At 49.1% G+C, this 19,655-nt stretch overlaps 1 protein-coding gene across 3 annotated transcripts in view; it reads right to left on the reverse strand.

Annotated features, from left to right (window-relative positions):
- Nucleotides 1–19,655, reverse strand: part of plxna4 (plexin A4) — a 240,052-nt gene that overhangs the window by 207,402 nt on the left and 12,995 nt on the right. Inside the window, exons 1-3 of one of the 3 annotated variants that reach the window (XM_012824522.3) lie at nucleotides 14,364–14,673; nucleotides 11,731–13,054; nucleotides 407–589 (exon numbers count right to left, since the gene is read on the reverse strand). In XM_012824522.3, the coding sequence (XP_012679976.1) occupies nucleotides 407–589; nucleotides 11,731–12,939 (1,392 nt within the window). In that variant the 5' untranslated portion in view covers nucleotides 12,940–13,054; nucleotides 14,364–14,673. Of the gene's footprint in view, nucleotides 1–406; nucleotides 590–11,730; nucleotides 13,055–14,278; nucleotides 14,674–19,655 lie in introns of those variants that run through there. The other 2 variants (XM_031583021.2, XM_031583020.2) reach the window with 2 other exon arrangements.

Below are 19,655 nucleotides of genomic sequence, written 5' to 3' on the forward strand. Positions count from 1 at the left end.
GGCTGCCTCGCCAGGGAGAATAAGCAGGCGGATGAGGCCTGGGCCTGGGTCTGGGCCATCGAGCTCTAACCCTGCCAGGGTCTCTGCAACTTACAGCATGCAGAAAAAAGAAAGACACAGCCAAAGACGGCGCACCTGAGTCTGGGGATTCTCTAAATCTAACCTTCTGACCTAGACGAAAGGTCTGCAACATTTACATTGACTGTTGCCTGGGAATTGCTTCGGAACAAACAAATGTTTGTTTGGTGGTACACACACGTATTCTTTTCCAGGATTCCTGTTACCTGTTCATCAGGACCGTCACGTTGGCTAGCCATGTACATCAAGACATCCTGACTCAAACCCAGTGCGTGTGATCATTCACCCATGGGGAAACGAGGGCAGGAAGAAGAGAGTGGGGTCTTACCTTTTTGAGGCGGCCTCCTTCTGTGCCCACGAAGGCCAGCGAGTGGTTCTTGTAGACGTAGGCGATGACGGACGTCATCCTGTCGGAGGACTCGGAGAAGAGCGGAACCCCGCGCACCATCTCTGACACGCCCAGCGGAGCATTCATATCCAGACCACAGAAGTTGTCATCAATGGTGAGGAGCTGAAGAGAAAGGGAGAGAGGGGAAGTGTAAGCTTTTCTGCATGTTTCATCTTGGCATATTTTTACAGTGATACTAAGGTAATACCTCGAAGGCTCCAACCTTCCCACATCTGAAAGGGGGATAGAGATTTCAGCTCAATTATATTACACCATGGGTTTATCCAATACCTTTTGTTTAACTGGAGCACAGATGCGATGAACCAAATCTTACAAAAGACCAAATGAAATTACAGCTGTCAAAACATTTCCATCACTAACAATTACTCGGCTAATGCGAAAATAATGTGTCTGCATCCATCATGTCATCAGCCAGTCCATCTCCTGAAACAAGCCTTATGATACAGTAGCTTGGGTTGCGGGACGCAATGTCATTTGTGCCGTAATCCATGGCTCACCGAGTCACATTTGACATTGAAAATAGAATGATTTACTGCCTTTGATAAAGATATAATGATGCCATACCTTACCAATATCTCCATCTGTTTATGCTTATCTCGAATGATATCATTCCTGAGCCCTGACTTCAGATTCAAACTTATATTGAAGCTGGACATGATTAATAGCATACTGGGCAATGAATAACTCGGGTAATAAAACCGTGACAGCCTTTTGGTATTGCCATACTTCATGTGTTTAGAGTCTTTCAGAATGTATAATGCTCCCCCAGCTCTGTGTGCAGAGCTAGGGCGAGAGTCCGCTGTGCTAATATTCAGCCGCATAATTACGGCCCCCGTCGCGTGCCAAATTCAACATTCAGACCAGCCTGGGTTGCGACGAGCGACGTCTGGGGCATCTAATAAATCATAAACAGCCCCTTTATTTGTGAATGCTGGAGGGACTGGCCATATTGGCTGATCAGGAGTCAATTACCAAACCCTTATGAAAGGCCCTGTTTATCTTAATCACCCGCGAACTCTGGAGAGGGTGCGTACGTTTTTCACTATGCAAACACGTCAATGTTATGAGGGCCCATAATCGAGCCAACCGAGACGGTTAGCACCAGCCTTTGGTTTTTACTCCGTCCGTTCCATTAAGGAGAGTCTCCTGGGAGATGCGATCAATCAAATGACCAGTAACCGTGTGCTGACAGTTCTTTACATGCGACTGTCCGGCGATCCATTTGTCACGAGCACAGACACGGGGCCCCTTCATTAAGCAAATGGAGGACACGGCTCGCCCGGGTGAAATGGCGGTTATGAGCAATAGGGCTGATCGATAAAAAAAAAGACAGCACTCAATTTAGTTCAAGTTCATTCACGGTGCGGAAGGGTAAGATGTGCCACGCAGAGAAATAAATAGGGGAAACAAAGGAAACAAAGTGGTGAGGGTTTTAGACGGAGACAGACTAGGAAGGATTCACAAGGACACAGGAAGTATAGATTGGATTGGACTGGACTGGACTGGACCCGCCCCGTGAGTACTTGGGCTTCTTTTTTATTTATTTTTTTTGCTCATTTTTGCTTCTTCTTCCCTCCTCCCTCTTTCTTCCAAATGTCTGACCTTTAAAAATATGCTGCTGTCAGACCCGGCCTCGGCTCAACAGACTGGATGCTGCTGCCTGAGACTAACGGCATCCATTTATAATGGAGGGAGAGCCTTGTTAAGACACTGTGGCTACATGAAATATCTACTTTCTGCCGTGACGCTGCCCGGGCCAGTTGTCTGCTGTCCTCTTTCGTGTGGGCCATGCATCACGAATGCACAAACATTAAGACAGCCGCTCTAGGCTCCTTCCCTCCAAACACTCATCTGCTCACACACCTGCACCCCCGACACCAACCTCCTACAGCTTGTGAAATGATACGCTGGTGGGAAATAAATAAATAAATAGATGGCTACACATCCTCACTTGATTTCCATCACTGGTACCAACAGTTACAAAGAAACCCCATCACCTTTTGAGTCAAAGGTTAACTGGCCTATCACGAAGGAAATGAAAAGTCCCTCAGAGTCTCTCCCCTTGTATGTGTGTGTGTGTGTGTGTGTGTGTGTGTGTGTGTGTGTGTGTGTGTGTGTGTGTGTGTGTGTGTGTGTGTGTGTGTGTGTGTGTGTGTTTGTGTTTGTGTGTTTGTGTGAGTGTGTGGAGGAAGTGGGTGGAGGGACAAGAAAGGAAGAGGGAAAAGAAGCAGGCCATCAGACACATTCCGCCATGCTCATTCGACACAGATTCTCTTTTGAGCCTAAGGTGTTGTCAGAGGAGCCCCGCTCGCACCGAGACGTTTGCATATGTGAGACGGAACCTCACCAAAGACATGACACGTGTCCCACGTCTCTCGCTCCCGCTCTCAATATTTCAGGCAAGGCATGCCACTTGCCAATCACGACTTGCAATTTAATGAAATGGACTTCCTGTCTGTCAACCTTTTTCCCGGGAAGAGTACATGAATGTTCATTACGCGGCCCCAGCATATGTGGCATTTGAGGAGGCAGCGCTGCCTCGCTCTCATCAAGACGCAAATAAAATCCGACCTCTGTGTACATGCTGCCTGAGGGGGTCCCTGTTTTTACCTCCCTCTGCTGCACCATCTCTCTCTCTTTCTCTCCACACTCACTTTCCATCTTCCTCTACTTCACCAGCTGGCTAACCTCCTCCTCACCCACCCCCCACCCCCCCTTCCATTTCTCTGAAGACTGTGGCGACAAAATGCTGCAATATTGCCAGTTTCACACCAAGATTGAGTGTGTAAAAGGAAATAAAAAAAGAGCAGGAAAGTGAGAGGAGGAGTGGAGTGGGGTGGAGTGGAGAAAAACGTTTTGCAAAAACCTCTGGATCACCGCAGCGCTTTTCATCTGAAAGGGTTCCAGAACAAGAGGCAGAATTAGGTCATTTGGACCATTCTCTGCCTACCTGGCGACCTGCTTACCTGCTGGCGCAGAAAGCCAAACGCTCCCATCTGGTTTGGGAGTGTTCCTTTCTCCAGATGCAGAGGGGTACAGGCATACGAGATGCACATGACTTTTAACCATCAACTGAACTGAGATCCCCTCTTAAATGATTTCTACACTAATGCTCACTGCCACTGCTGCAATTAGATCTGAGGCTAAACTGGATGTTGAAAATAAGGCAGAAGCTTGGCAGTCTGCAAGTGAGGAAGTGAAAGAAATCCAAGATTACTGTCATATTCAGCCATTAATGCCGATGTTTGGAACGGTCCCTTCATTTTGCACATTCTATTTTTGTTTCCGGAGACATTACATTTCCTTCCATTTGATAATTGCCGTTGAATAATTTCGTGGGTGCTTTTGCATGCAGATCAGTTGGGCCCTGTCCAACAATCCATTGCGGGAAGACATGTCTATGAATGTGTTTTCTTGAGTCTCGAGCAACATACAATCATATAATTACCCTTTCAATGTCTGTCGTTGTCTCCCCTCCTTCCCAAACGTGAGTGCATCGCACACACGCATGATAATGCTTCGAGACAGAGACACCACTGCTGCCAATGTCGAGCTCCGCTTTCACACTGTAATTACCTCAAGGATCAGTGGCATCACCACCATCCAAACACTGTGGATGGATTGAGCTTATGGAAGTCAAAATGCACTCTGTCTGTCACTCTGTCTGTCCTGCCTCCTTCCATCGAGTCATAAATAAGCCCATAAACAGCACAGACCTCCAGGGTGACCCCCGAAGGGGCTGTGTCTTTTTTTATTTTCCCTGTTTGCCGCGGTTTTCCCGTCTGTCTGGCCGGTGATCCGTGATGGCCTCTATCAGGCGTCGCACGGCTGACGGAGCGCAGGATCACGCTTCACCCTCCCACGGCACGCTGCAGCATTCCCAATCCGACCTGGCCCAGCTCTCTCTCTCTCTCTCTCATCCTCCTTCTCTCTCTGTCTTTCTCCTTTCATTTGCCTATCCCTCCTGCAGTGCCATGCCTCTATTCAGCTCAGTCCTTCGGTTCTTCTTTTTTTCGCCTTCATACAGCAAAGAAATCTCATATACCTTTTTTTTCCCTTCCATGCTCGCAAATCTCAAGTGTATTTCTCACTCTCGCTCTCATTTCTATCATTTTTTTCTTTCCCCTCACTCCACATCGCCCTGTCTCTTCTTGAACTCAACGCTCTTTCTACTTTTCTTTACTTGCATCCGCACACATCCCTCTCCCTCCCTACCCCATGCATTTGTTTTGTCTGAAGGGTCTCAGTCACGCGGGCTAAAAATAGCATCTCTCCGCCTGCATCTCTGAGTTCAAAGGCTGAGCCTCCGTAGCCCAGCGTTGACTCGACACACGAGCATCCCGGCACAAGGGCCTCACTCGCTGACACGGAACCGCAGAGAACCGGCACTGGGAGGGACGACGCTGGCCGCTAATTCACGGCCCTGCCTCGGCCCCCAAAAGGGCTGCCGTGTGCAAAACGATTTTGCACATTTAGCACAGACGAACTGCACTCAATAACAATCACACGTCCACCAACTACGGCTGTCAGAAAGGGAGAAAGAGGGAACTGGCTGTCATCTAACTGGCACGTGGGCTTTTGATGTGGCACAATTTGGGACAATAATAGCAACGCTTCAGATACTATTTATTGCGTCGTATTTTGAGGACGCCTTGTCTAGCACCTGTACCACCCAAACACCGCCTCAGCAGATGTGGCAGAGCTTTTGGAAGTCCTCCTCTGCAGTCGTCTCAAGGCGAGTATTCAAATGTGCCCGTGCGTGTAGAAAGGGGAGGGGTGCGGCAAAAGAAGCTGTCACCCAGGAGATGTTACCCTGTTTGTGCGAGGCCCTGGAGACTGAGCCAAAAAAAGTGACGGGAAACGATTTGTATTCAGGGGAGGATACGCACAGAGCTCTACAAGCTTGCACTTAAACTGACGGCGATGCTATCTCACTTAGAGTCTTCATGATTCTCAACGGATCCAAGGTATATTAAATCCTATGCCACGTGAGTGTGCTTGCTTGGGTCTGTGCTTGCGTTCGTGTGTGCTTGTGTTTTGAAATGTGTCTCTGTGTGTGTGTGTGTGTGTGTGTGTGTGTGTGTGTGTGTGTGTGTGTGTGTTGGTGTGATTTTTTTCTCTACACTGTGCCTGTGGATGTTCATGTGTTTTGTGTGTGTGTGTGTGTGTGTGTGTGTGTCACACCAGGCCTCCTCTGAGGAAGTGATAAGTTGAGGAGCGTAGAGTTGGCAGGTTTATATAGCAGGATTTTCATAACTCATGTTTATGGATGATCCCACCTGTCAGAGACAATGGGGCCTCGGCAGAGCCGTGCACACGTGCCTCCGCACACAACCAAATTAAACTTAATGTTACTTTGATGTTTCCTGGGAAACAGAAAAGTAAAGACCACGCATAAACAAACCAGGAGGGAGGAAATAAAGAGGAGGACGATGAGTGTGTGTTTTCCCTATTCTCACGAGTGTGTGAAGTGAACGTGGGCCGTTCATGTCCGCCGACACGAGTGGTGACATTTTAATTCCGCAAGTGGTAGAGCAATTACCGCGGCTATTCATTTTAGGAAAGCCCTTTACTAAAACAATCAGAGATCTAGAGGTTGTTAAAAGGCTGGAGTGACCAGCACTCCAGCTGATTCATGCTGAAACAACACTGACTCCAGAAGATGACACTCCGTGTCGAGTGGAACTCAAAGGTTCGTAAAATGTGGGGGAAATGGGGAACATCAAAAATTAAGAGAACTTTCTGAGCTTTTCAGGCCACATTTTTTATGGATCTGGCCGTGAAAGCAAAGCCCACAGGTGAAGATATAACATAAAATTAACAGAGAAATTATGGTCTTCGGAAGCATAGAGGGCTGGTGAATAGTCCATCATAAAGACCAGGGCTTTTAATGCAAATATACTTACTTGGGACCAGAGAGGGGTATTACTACCTGCCCAACAGGCAGTGTAAGAACCCCCAAACCTTTTAATATTCAATGAAACGTGTTCATTCACTGGAAAGTCAAACACCTAAAGCCCCTCACAGCAGTGTGTTTGTGCTACGGTGCTTCTGGGGAGAAGAGAAAGGAAGGATTTATTGCCGTTGGCGGCTGGTTTTTCTGCTGACGTGGTGATCGCGGCTGGTGGGTGGATTTTTTCATGGGTCAGGTGTCATCCGGCGATGATGTATGAGCACGTGCCTAGCTCAGACGGATAGTGTTGAGCGTGCATTACGCGGTGCGGTCGGGCATGTCCGGCGCATCACAGGGGCACTGCCGCCACGCCGGCACTCTTCGTCTCAGAGCCTCATGCATCGCACCGCTGTGTCCTTTTGTGAAATGACACCGGCTGTAAACAATCTCCCCATGCTGTTACCACAGCAGCCAAACTCAATTAGCCAGACGCATGGCAAATCATGAATCAGCAATCACACCTTTCTCTGTCAGGACTTTCACCTCTACCATCTTTAAGAGTAACATTGCACTTCACTCATGTGCTAAATTGCATGATTCAACAATGTCAGTGGAAATATGTTTGCGCCATCAGCAACGGGCTGAGGGGGAAAAGACTTGCCGCAACATCAAAACAACTCGACAAACGTAGCGCTTCAGCTGTTTCCAAACACGCGCACTTATGCTCTCCGTAAAAACCCCACAAAGGAGTGGAGGCTTTAAATAGCTCCATGCATCTGGCAGTTTCTTGCCCCGCCGGGAGAATACAGCGGCTCTGGCTTACAGAACTTCAGGACCCGGGAGAGAGCACAGGCATGGTGCCAGGTTCATATCCATCACTGCTGCAGATGCCGAGCACCGCCACGATGCCAACAGCACCGCCACCCCCCCATTACGTAACGTCAAATGCATAAACAAAACAGCGAAGATCTTGTCTAGACTCGACTTGCCAGATTTAGCTCTCAAAAAAATCTTTCGCTTAAGTAGAAATGGCCGCTCTAAAATTGACTAGAATTGCTGTGGGCACACATACCCCCGGGGCAGAATTAAAGCGCAAAGTCCAAAAAAATAAACAAACAAACCGTCAGCTGAAGAGGCCCTGCTGTAGACAGCAGCCTCTAGATGTTCAGTCACCACGCACTGGCAAACTCCTCAGAAGTGAGAGCTGGAAATCATTCTCTTAATGATGTGGCGAACGTGTCTATTGTCTCCATCAAAGTAAGTGTGTGAATGGTGTGTGGTGGATGACTTCATTAATCTAATCAGAGGGCTTGGGATGTATGTCTGCTTTAATGAGCTGAGTGAACAGAGTATGCCTGTGTGTGTGTGTGTGTGTGCGTGTGTGTGTGTGTGTGTGTGTGTGTGTGTGTGTGTGTGTGTGTGAGTGAGAGAAAAAGGGAGAGTGAGTGTCTATGTGGGTGTGAGTGTCTGTGAGTGAGAGAAAAAGGGAGAGAGAGTGTCTGTGTGTGTGTGTGTGTGTGTGTGTGTGTGTGTGTGTGTGTGTGTGTGAGAGAGTGTGAGTGTGTATGTGTGTGAGTGAGAGAAAAAGGGAAAGTGAGTGTCTGTGTCTGTGTGTGTGTGTGATCTGTGGCAGCGCCATTGCCCATCAGTACAGCCAGGCTGCCCTAATGAGCAGTGGGTCGCTCGTCCTCCATTTAATTGGGGAAGAAACACACTACGTAAAAAAAAAAGAAAAAAAGACAGAGAGCCTGAAAGGGAGAGAAGAGGGAAAAAGAGAGACATGCGCGCGCACACACACACACACACACACACACACACACACACACACACACACACACACACACACACACACACGCCAACTGCACAGCCCATGATTCTCTAATGCTCTTTCACTGCTATTAGCTGGCCAATTTCTCCAGCAATCAAGAGCCGGCAGAAATTCATCACTGTGCTTTAACCAACCTGAGACAGACGAGCGCCGCTCATTTGATATATGCCATTAATGTAATGATAGTCATTTTTATCTGCAGCAATAAGGCATTTTATTTCCACTTGGGTTTAATAAACCCAGGCTTGTGCTGCTTGTTTTCAAAGGGAATCACATGACTGTTGTATATGTGCTGTTCATATAACACACACACACACACACACACACACACACACAAATACTGTATCTCAGGGTCTGACAGTCTTTGGTTATCTGGTAATGTGGTATTGCAGGGTTGTATGTGTTGGCGTGGGTGATTTTTCCCAGACTATCACAGAATCTGCATGCAAGCACGAGGTAATAGATATGAGCATCCGGAGATAAAATATCTTCTCACATCACTGGTAGAGACGCTGTTGTGGTATCACATTGATGCAGGTTTGAGAGGATGTTATCTTTACATTTTTTTGGTGGAAAATATCCTCACCCACCCCACCCCCCCAAAAAAAATCCCAGCATGCACCCCTCTGAGCTGAGGCTGATGGCTTAATTAGACTTTCATATGAGGGAAACCAAAACCAGCTATCAGCAAGTGGCAGGCTGGGTGAATTTGACTGTTTTATTTTCTTTTCCTTCACAGGGCATAGGGAGTCACGTCTACTTGGTGGGTGAGATTTGGAGACAAAAAAAAATAACAAATCTGGCAAATGTTCCAAAGCAATGTTACCTCATGCATTATTTAAGCTAGGGAATTCATCTGAGACTAACAACCGTGGTTCTTGTAAAAGCATCCATGTGATATTAGTGAGACGTCTGTCTCCCACGCAGATAGCAGGTTCACTAGAGGCTCGTGTCACTTGCCACTTTTTATCCTGTCACACGACGCACTCCTATTGTGCACAGATCCGGCAATAACGCTAAAAACGTACAGCGTTTAGCTTTAATCACACGCTGTTGCACGAGAGATGTCATTGTTCCGGGAAGTCTGAGCGCATGTGCTCATGAGAGTGTGTGTGTGTGTGTGTGTCTATCTGTGTGTGTCTGTCTCTGTGTGTGTGTGTGTATGTGTGTCTGCATACAGATGTGCTGTTTTAAACATCTGACACATGTGTGTGTGAGTGTATGAGCGTGTGAGTGCACTGATAAAAGGTCACAAACAGACATGGTCCATTCTTCTGAAAAGCAGAAGATCATTTTAGTGATTCACGTGCTTTAATTAATCATTCAGCAAAGCCCCCCCCCCCCCCCCCACACACACACACACACTCTCCCACCCCCCACTTCTCCAAACACACACACACAAATACCCACACCCTTTTAAAATCAAACGGCTCCCGCCTGCCTTTTAGCAGAAAGGCTAGTAGCCATAGTTACAGCGGGTGAGAAGCAGGCAATCCATCTCCGCTTCCTCTCGGTGACGCCGAGTCGCTCTAATTTATGCTGCGCTGGCCGTGCTGCGGTGCAGGCTCAAATGGCACCATCCCTCACTGCTGCTCCTCTCTCCCCCCATCTCTCTCTTTCCTTCTGTTGCTCCCTCTCTCTCTCTCTCTCTTTCTCTCTCTCTCTCTCTCTCTCTCTCTCTCTGTCGTCCTCTCCCTTCTTCCCTCTCTCTACCCTCTTGTCTCTCTCTTCTCTCTCTGTATCAGTTCACTCTCTGTTCCCTCTCTCTACCCTTCCCTCAATCTCTCTCTCTCTCTCTCTCCTCCTCCTCTCTCTCTGGTCTGTTGCACATTCTTGCTTTCCCTCTCACTCTCTTTCTCTACATCTCTGTGTCTGGTGCTCTAACTCGATCTCTCTACATCTCCCTCTACCCCTCCTTGCCTCAATCTATCTCTGTCTCTCCCTCTCCACCCCTATCTCTCACGCTCTCGCTTGCAGCATCATCCTGTCTCCCTCTCCCTCCACCCCTTCTTTCTCTCCCTCTACCTCTGTCTCCCTACTATGTCTCTCAGTCTCTCTCTCCCCCTCTCCCTCTGTCTTAGTCTCTCAGTCTCTCTCCCTCTCTGTCTCTCAGTCTCTCTCTCCCCCTCTCCCTCTCCCTCTCTGTCTTAGTCTCTCTCCCTCTCTGTCTCTCAGTCTCTCTCTCTCCCTCTCCCTCTCTGTCTTAGTCTCTCAGTCTCTCTCTCTCCCTCTCTGTCTTTCTCTCCCCCCCTCTCCCTTTCTCTCCCGCTCTCTCTCTCCTACACTCGCCTACACTTCTCTCTCCCAGACACTGTGTTCTCTTCTGCCTCGCGCCTCTGATTTTTCCGTTCCCGTGGAGACGGAGGGAGGGGCTGCACCACCCCCACCCCGCCGCGGTTTGCAGGGTCTTCAGCACCTCACTGGCAGAGAGTCTCCCTCACACTCCCACTGGTCTCATTTCACACACACACACACACACACACACACACACACACACACACACACACACACACACACACTCTCACACTCACACACATACACTTGTAAAGATTAATCAGAGCTGCATATCATCATCATTACAGTTATGTTTGACTAGGGGAATAAAAGCAGCACCAATATGCCACTTTCCTATAACAAAGAGCAAGAGAGAGGGAGAGATGAGCTTCTATTGAGTGTCGAGAGCACTGATTGGTTGTTTTTGTACTGATGTGCGTGCTCCAGCATCAGTGGAGAAATGTGGTGAGAGATTAATTTTGGCCGTGGCTGACATTCAGTGAAATGTCATTACAATAATAGACTGACTCTCAGAGGAAGGCAATTTCTTGCCTCTTTGGCTCGTCTGTGTTTTATCAGAAAGACAAATATATATAAAATGGAGGCTCCTTAGTCTCCAAAGGCATTTGAAGCCATGGCATTCCATTTAACCTTGTTTTGATAAATATAATTCAATTCGAATGATCAAAACAACAACACTGGCTTTTGCAATGCTGCAGAGGAAAAACACATCTGAAGGCTTAAAACTGGCTAAAAGATGCCAATTAAGCAACCACCTCGGCTTTTGGGGAATCAAAACTAATGTGGGGTTATTTTAGTGTCGTTTCCAGGATCTTAATGCTGTGCAAGCAAAACTCAAACCACAAGCGAGCACTGGGAACGTCATTTGTCCCTGTGCGGGGTCTGGTGCCGGGAGGCAGAGAGCGGGAGCGCCAGTGTGGACAGGAAGCAGTATATTATATAATTTAGGGTGACTTTGGCAAGTCTCTTCTGGTGTCCCGTATTTTAGTAAACCTGCTAAGTTAGGATTCTGTTTTAGGTTAACACTGACATTGTTTTGGGAGCAACTGGGTTGGACAGAGCATATTCCATTCATTCTTTCCGCACCTTTCCATATTTTCTCTAAGTTCCATTCCATTTTAGCACTCATTCGACATTTCAGACACAAAATCTACTTATCCTACTAAAGACTTCAGACGCGGGAGAAATATTAACCTCAACCCAGAAAGTACAGGAGGTCAGACTCACCGCACTGCTGCAAGGGATGTCCTTGACCTTGAGCCAGGCCAGGTCCAGCGTCCCTTCCCCTTTGTAGCAGGACTGCAGGCGGTCCTTGATGCGCTCGTTGATCTCCCGCAGGGCAAAAACGCACAGCGCCGATTCCTGTGACGACTCCTTGGGCCGCCTCTTTTGGCCCTTGGAGAAGACGGCGTACAGCACGTCGTCATTGGGTCCCACGCCCAGCGACTTCGCCAGGATGGAGCCGGCCTTGGACAGGTAGGCCGCCTGTAGAAGCCGGTACTCCACCCCGCCCTTGACGCAGCCCAACGGAACCTCCACGTAAGAGTTGAAGGCCCGGTCATCCTTGCAGAGACGCACCAGCTTGGAGGTGTAGACCTGCTCCCTGCCAGCGGCCGAAGACCCAGCGGTCGAGCCTCCGCCCATCTCCGGCTGCAGCGTGAGGAAGTACACAAAGTTGCCGCTGCTGAAGCCGTAGATGTAGTAGATGTCAAAGTCGGGCACCACGGTGAAGGTGTCCGAGGGGATCTTGATCATGGAGGCCACAAACTCGTCGTGGAAGACGTACGCGAACATGCCGTCCTCCTCGGAGTTCCGTTCCAGCTTGCGGCTGGAGATGGTGGGGAAGTACTCGGGCTTGCCGTCCACCGCCGTGGCCACGAACAGCTTGTCTGTGGCGTCGCCCGTGTAAGACACGATGACGCCGTAGACCGAGCCGCTCTCGTTGACACCCGACAGGTAGTGCTCCTTCTTGTGGAAGGGCTCGCCCAGCTTGAAGAGGTCATCCAGCCTCAGCAGCTTGCAGATGCCCTGGTACAGGCTGCCGCAAGCCAGCAGCCGGTTCTCGCGGTAGTCCATCAGCAGCATCTTGTTGACGTTGTTGGTGAGCGTTAGCGGCTCGCCACAGGGCTGCACTATGCGGGGAGGGTAGCAGTCACGGTTGTCCTCGTCTGGCCCTGTCTGGTGAGACACCTGCACCTCCAGGCCAGGCGACAGTTTGTAGATGCGGTTTACCGCGCCCAAATACACATTCCCGTTCCGTTTGTCCACGGCCACGTGGTTGAAGGTCATCTCTGAGTTCTCGGAATGGAACGTGTGGTAGTCGTCAGCGACGATGGTGGGCGGGGTCTGGTGCCGGGAGGCAGAGAGCGGGAGCGCCAGCGTGGACAGGAAGCAGTAAAAGATCAGAAAGGTCCATTTCCTCGTGGTGGACGCCATGGTCCGAGAGTCTGTGGTGGCGCAGGAGGGGGAGGGGGAAGAGTCGGTCTCGGTCCAGTGCTCTCAGCCACGTTCCTTGTTTCAGGCCACCCTGGAGGTTGAGGACATTCTGTGCCTGAGGAGATAAAAAAAACACAGGACACAAGTTTTTTTCTCTCGTCTCTTTCTCTCACAATAGAACCAACGTGGAAAATCAGACACGTGACAAGAAGAAAATCGCACATGACATTAAAGCCTCCCGTATATGTTGGAGCACGCACTGTCTGTTCTGAGGAGGCTAGATGACATGAGGAGGCAGAGAGAGATGAGAGATGTGGCGGGGAGAGGGGACGGGGGAGATGCTCCGGAAATGTCAGCCTCCCTCTCCACGCCACATGACAATTTGTAGCCATTTCATAAAGCGCCGGCAATTAGACAGGGGTGGGGAAAGGGCAGCTCGGGCGAGAGGAGCGCAGCTTGGAACAGAGACGGCTCTCCGCGGGATAATGCATGGCTCCCGGGAGATATCAGCAGGGCTGTGTACCATTTCTCTGCATGGACCCCAGCCTTGCAGCCGGCCCTCGCTGGCTCTTAATTGATTTTTGGTCGTGGCGTGTGATTTGCATGCTCTGGCCATTTCCCCTCTTTGCTCCAGATAGCGCCTCTCTCTCTCTCTCTCTCTCTCTCTCTCTCTTTCTTTCTCTCTCTCTCTCTAAATCACCTGCTGACACTGCGGAGTGAAAGATGGACAAACACTTGTCTGCATTTTTTTCTGTGCGAAATTGGGACCGCTGGGCCAATTAGACAGAAGTGCTGGTGGGTGCAGAAAAATTGAGGGGGTATGGGGAGGGGAGAAAATTACTTTTCTTGCTCATCTTTTGAGTCATTTGTCGAGCTTTACTGAAGGCCTGTTGGTAAGTGACTGAAAAAAACCCCCGCAAAATACACCCAGGTGCTCTAGTTTCACACACAGACGCAGCGTGCAGTCACACAAGCAACATTTCCATACACCGCAGCACTCCCAGAATGGTAAACACTGGATATGAACTAAGGTTCTTACACACAACAGTAACACACACGTAAACACACACACACTCTGGCATAAAAGAATGCATAAATGCATTACACCCAAACTCACATACATGAATGTGCTTGTACACAAAAAAAAACACTCGAAGGCACACATAGAGGCACATTCATTGCATACACATTCACGCACACAAACACGCACGCACGCACACATAGAGGCACATTCAATGCATACACATTCACGCACACAAATACACACACACACATACACACATAGGCACAATCGTAAACACACACAAGCACGCACGCACACACACACACACACACGCACATTTAAAGAGGAAATGAATGAGTCCTTTTCTCCAGACCTCGGCAGTCTCAGGCGCAACGCCAGCTCATTAGCATTCCCCACTGACCTGAGCCTGCTGCTGCTGCTGTTGCTGATGGATTTCAGGCGTGCACGTTTCCAAGGAGAGCCTCACCCGAACATCCACACACACACACACACACACACCTCACAGGCCCCAGAGGAGCTAGCAACAGCCTAACACTGCCTTCTCTCTCTCTCTCTCTTTCTCCCTCCCTCTCTCTCTCACTCTTAGGTTCAGATAAAGCCCTTGCAGCAAAGTCGGCAGCTGATGCAGCTCTCCACACCTGCTCTGTGTGCACCGTGGCGTCCGCCCTAGGGTTGGGCTCTGTGATGACTCACGGGGAGGCTGGTCTTTTTTCTCCTAACTTGCACAAAGGACCACGGGAACACTGAACTCACTTGGACTTCACTCAACATAGCCACACAGAGTGCTAGCTTAGCTAGGTGTGCATGCACACAGAATGAATGTCAAGGGCACAGCAGTATGCTAGGGCACAAGCTTACACGTGCGTAGTGAATTCACAACGACACAGTGGAACGCTAGCATCTGGGTTCTTGTGCACAGAATGAATGGCAAAGATACAGTGCTATGCTAACGTCAAGGCCTACAAGCACAAAGTGAATGGCAAGGACACGGTGGAAGGGAGCCATTAATATTCTTTGGGGAAGTAGGTGCAGAAGTAGGAGGAGGTTGTACCATCATGATGTATGGATCGTGGTGTGTGTAGCAGGTGTGTGTTTCTTCAGAGCTCAGAGTATCAGTGTCCAGTGGGAAGGGTGCTGCTACATTATAAGCCAGTCTCCGCACTGCATGGCAGAGTGCGAAAGAGCTACGGCGAGCGATTCCTGAAAGCATTATCGGACAACTACCATGGTTAATTGATAGAGAGACTATCAATTTGTGCACTCGCTCTCAGTTACCATGGTGGTTGCTCAACGAGGCTTTTGGGAAACGTAGTCCTGGGTGGTGAGCGAAAGGCAAATAGAGCAGTGATGATCAAAGTCTAAAGAGGGGAGAGCCGCGGAGAGGAGAGCAAACACACAATGGTGCTGAAAGGTCACATTTCTCACGGCTCAGCCTGGAAATACAGGCCAAGTCATTACTCATCTACAAGGGAAAAAAAGAGGGAGAGAGAGAGAGAGAGAGAGAGAGCAATGCACCGCATGCAATTTACCTGTGGGGGAATAATGTTCCTTAATAACACTCGATGGAACAATTTCGTGCGGATCTCTTATTCACACACACAAACTCCCACGCGATCACTCACATGTGTGTGCTCTTGAAAACTCCCGTAAAGACACATACATGAACACACTCACTCTCGCACGACTCAGAATAGCCGGGCGCCGTTCTGGCACTTTCACGAAAATCCTGAGTCGTGACCCGAGTTGCTCGGTGGCACTTAATTATCCCGCCCATCGGGGGGGCTCGTTTAGCTCCTATTTGTCTTCCCCTCACCCGTCATCTGGTGTCATTAATTAAAGCCGGAGCTTGGTCGGCCGCGTGCCGTCTCATACTTCACGGTTCCCGGAATATTCCACCGCTCCATTTATCTCCAGCCACCCCACGCTATCTGCCTCGCCTCGTACACAGCAGGGTAGGGCTGAAGGCGTGAGCAGGGCGAGGAGAAGAAGAGAGGCAGAAAAGAAAAGACAGAAACAAGGAGAAAACTTCTCAAAACCGCAGCCTGGTATTGTCAAGAATGTAGGTCAGGACAGAAGGGCCTACACTAGGGCTACGTCTTTTCGAAGCTCAAATGAATGGGCTGAAGTGTTTTTCTTGTTTTTCATTTGGAAAACAACTTTCACCTGTTCAGCAATAGCTCTGACTGAAAGTGAATGCTCAGAGGCTACATTGCATGTTTTGGCATGGTGCCCCTGACACTATAGATAATTCCACAGAGATTTGATGTGAAAGCCATCAAATGATAGGGACGGCTATCCAAAAAGTCAGCTAGCCAATGCTGGTAATCACCTAGGCAGCTCATTCCAGGAAAGGAGCTTATGATTGGCTAATCCAGCAGAAAACCGCGCCCCCTCCCCTTTCCCCCTCCCGAGTGGCAGTTGATGTGGCAAGTCGGCCTTGCAGCTGATGCCAGTTGGATGGACTTAGGAGTGGTGGTGGGGGTGGGGGTGGGGGTTCTCTTGCCCCTGGGCAGAGTGACAGTGGAGCCCTTAGCCGCGTGACCTCCACTGCCCTGACACAGCGAGGGAGGGGGGGCTGCGCTTGTCTTGGAGGTAACCAAGCGGACGCCAAATCAGCCCCCCCGGATATCTCCCTGACACGCGCAACACCCGCACCGACTCACAGTGACAACACACAGCCGCTCGGCACACAAACACACACACACTGACACACGCACACACACAGCCAGTGAACACACACTCACACATGCAACACACTCCTATTAGAAAAAAAAACTGAAGAGACCACATGCTGAGTGAATACATCAAAGGGTGCTAATGAATTCATGTTTGGTGCCACACACTCACTCACAAGCTCACTGAGCATCTTCAGGAAAATGTGGAGGGAAAAATAACACAGCGCGGCTCGAGATTAGACGGCGTGTGCTCCGCTCGGAAAAATAATTGGATATTTATGGCTTACCAGTTCTTTTTGTTTGGTGTTATTTTTTATATATTTTTTTTCAGTCGCCTTGCTTTGTCTTGCCAGGGATCTATAGAGCCAGTGAGAAGAGCCTCACATGGGGAGGGAGACAAACTGCATTAACATCTCTGAACTGTGGCTGTCCAAATTAGAGAGAGACGTTTACTTGTGTCCCGACAAGACGGAGAAGCAAGCATCACAAATGAGTGTGGTACCATGAAAAAAAAAACAGAGAACGGGAGAGAGAGAGAACGGGAGAGAGAGAGAGAGAGAGAGAGAGAGAGAGAGAGAGACTGATCGTCACTCACTCTTGTTGGTGTCTAACCCCCAACATGTCAGACAGGTAGACAGTCCTTGTTAAGGGTGCAAGGGAAAGAGAGGGCAGAGGTGTGGACGTTTGATGTGGCGAGCACATCATGTTTCCTAGTGAACATCAGAACATCTCTGGCTTCTGTGGAAGATCAGGTTCCTGGGAGAGCACCTGTTTGTCTGTCTGCCTGCTCGGCCATGTTTGTCTGCGTGTTTTTGAAAGTGGGCAGAGTACACAGAACAAAGTACGCAGATTTAGGGAAATATCCACTGCCTCATGAGTTCACTGGAAGTTCACATCCCATACTAAAATATCACTGTGGTGCCAAAAGCCCATTGACATATGATTAAGAAAACAAGACAAAGAAAGAAAAAGGTCCTTTTTAGGGCACTGTCTCCAAATCACAAACCCATTTGTGTTAACAAAACCCATGTCACGTCTGAAATACCAGTACTAACCACACTGTGGAATCAGATACTGTTAAAATCCAAATATATAATAAAGGATAATGATGGGATTGGCTTGTGACACATCACAACCAAGATCAGGAGAGGGAGGAGAAAAAAAGAGAAGAATTTCTCAGAACAGAAAAACATGCACATACATGCATACACACACACACAGTCATCATGCTTGAGGAAAAGACAAGAATATATTTGACGTGAGAAGAAAGCGAGAAATGGGGGGGGGGGAGAGAGAGAGAGACTATGTGCTGTGCATGTTTCACACTCCTACAGGTGGTGTTTTAGTACAAGTCAGAGGGAGCTGCTACTCGGCCCTAAGAAAGTGCTAGAATCTATTCAGTGCTACAATCTTTCGAGCTGAAGCTGAGGCAATGTACTGCAAGCCACCCGCAAGAGCATACATGTGTATCTTTTAAATGGACTCCCTCGAGATCAAAGGGTTAAATCAAATGGATGTTCCATTTCTGTGTCCAGGTTGACTAAATGTCCTAAACCTATTGACACACTGCGTGCTGGTGGACAGAGCAAACGCAAACAGGTTACATATGTAATCCCCCATGCAGTCAACACCGCTGACAATGTCACCTTTGCCAAAACAAACAGCACCACAACACAGCTAACACACGCGCATGCACACACACACACACACACACACACAGATGGACACACATACACACTCATCTACACAAATATTTCCCTGTGCCAATGAGGTCAAAATCCCCCAAGTGAACGCCTGCCCGAAAATACATCAATCCAGCAACGCAGAGCAAACATCCATCCCACCCCCCACCACATCCTGACCTCATCCCCCAAAATCTCATCAGACAGTGGGATAGCTGTGGTCTTTGTTGGGCTTGGGGATGGGCTTGGGGATGGGGGGGGGGGGTTGTTGTAACCATAGCAAGCCAGGCTGATCCACCACTGGGCTTTGCTAAGAGCATTATCTCAGGGACAGTGGACTTCATTACGCAGGTCTTACAGCACACACACACACACAGACACACACGCACACACACAGACGCACACACACACACACACACACACACTCACAAACACACACACCCACATCCGCTTGTGCTGCGCTCATTAATGGAGACCCGACTCAAGCTGCTTCACCCTGCTGCCACCCCTGCACAGATGTGTGTGTGTGGGGGGGGGTTGTGCGGGGAGGGCAGGGGGGGGGTGAGGTCTCATCTCTGGTGGGGGGTCTGGAGAATGTGGGGCAAACTGGAAAGAAAGAGGGATGCTGCAGGAAAGCGGAGGCGGAGAAGAGGGAGGAGGACTGGTGTTTACATCGGAGAGGAGGGGAATTTCGTGTCGTTTAATTATCAGTTACGCACTCCGGCGGGTGTGTCATTACGGCCTCTCAAAACTGTCACAGGAGAAGTGCTCACAGGAAGCACAAGGGGGGGGGGGGGGGTAATGAAGATCATGCTAAGGCAGATGACGAGGAGGTCAGGGGAAGAGGGACGAGAAGTGATGTTTACATTGGAGCAGAAGGGATTTGTACATTTACATTTACATTTAGTCATTTAGCAGACGCTTTTGTCCAAAGCGACGTACAAGGGAGAGAACAGTCAAGCTAAGAGCAATAAAAAGCATGGTGTAAAGCATGGGCGGCAGTGGTACAGGAGGTAGAGAAGTCGTTTAGTAATCAGAAGGTTGCTAGTTCGATTCCCTGTCGAAGCGTCCTTGAGCAAGACACTGAACCCCTAATTGCTCCTGATGTGCAGTGTGCCATCAGTGTAAATGTACAATGTGTATACATCCTTGTAAGTCGCTTTGGATAAAAGCGTCTGCTAAATGAGTAAATGTAATGTAAATACTACTTTACATGAGAATTAGAAAACAACGACCTAGCAGATTTGTGCTGCTTAATTATCATTCGCATGCGCCTGTGGCTTTGACATCAGTGCACCTAGAGCTGCCACAGAAGAGCTACGCTACGGTGTCCAC

This window comes from Clupea harengus, chromosome 16 (assembly GCF_900700415.2).
Source record: "Clupea harengus chromosome 16, Ch_v2.0.2, whole genome shotgun sequence".
In the NCBI taxonomy this organism is placed as follows: domain Eukaryota; kingdom Metazoa; phylum Chordata; class Actinopteri; order Clupeiformes; family Clupeidae; genus Clupea; species Clupea harengus.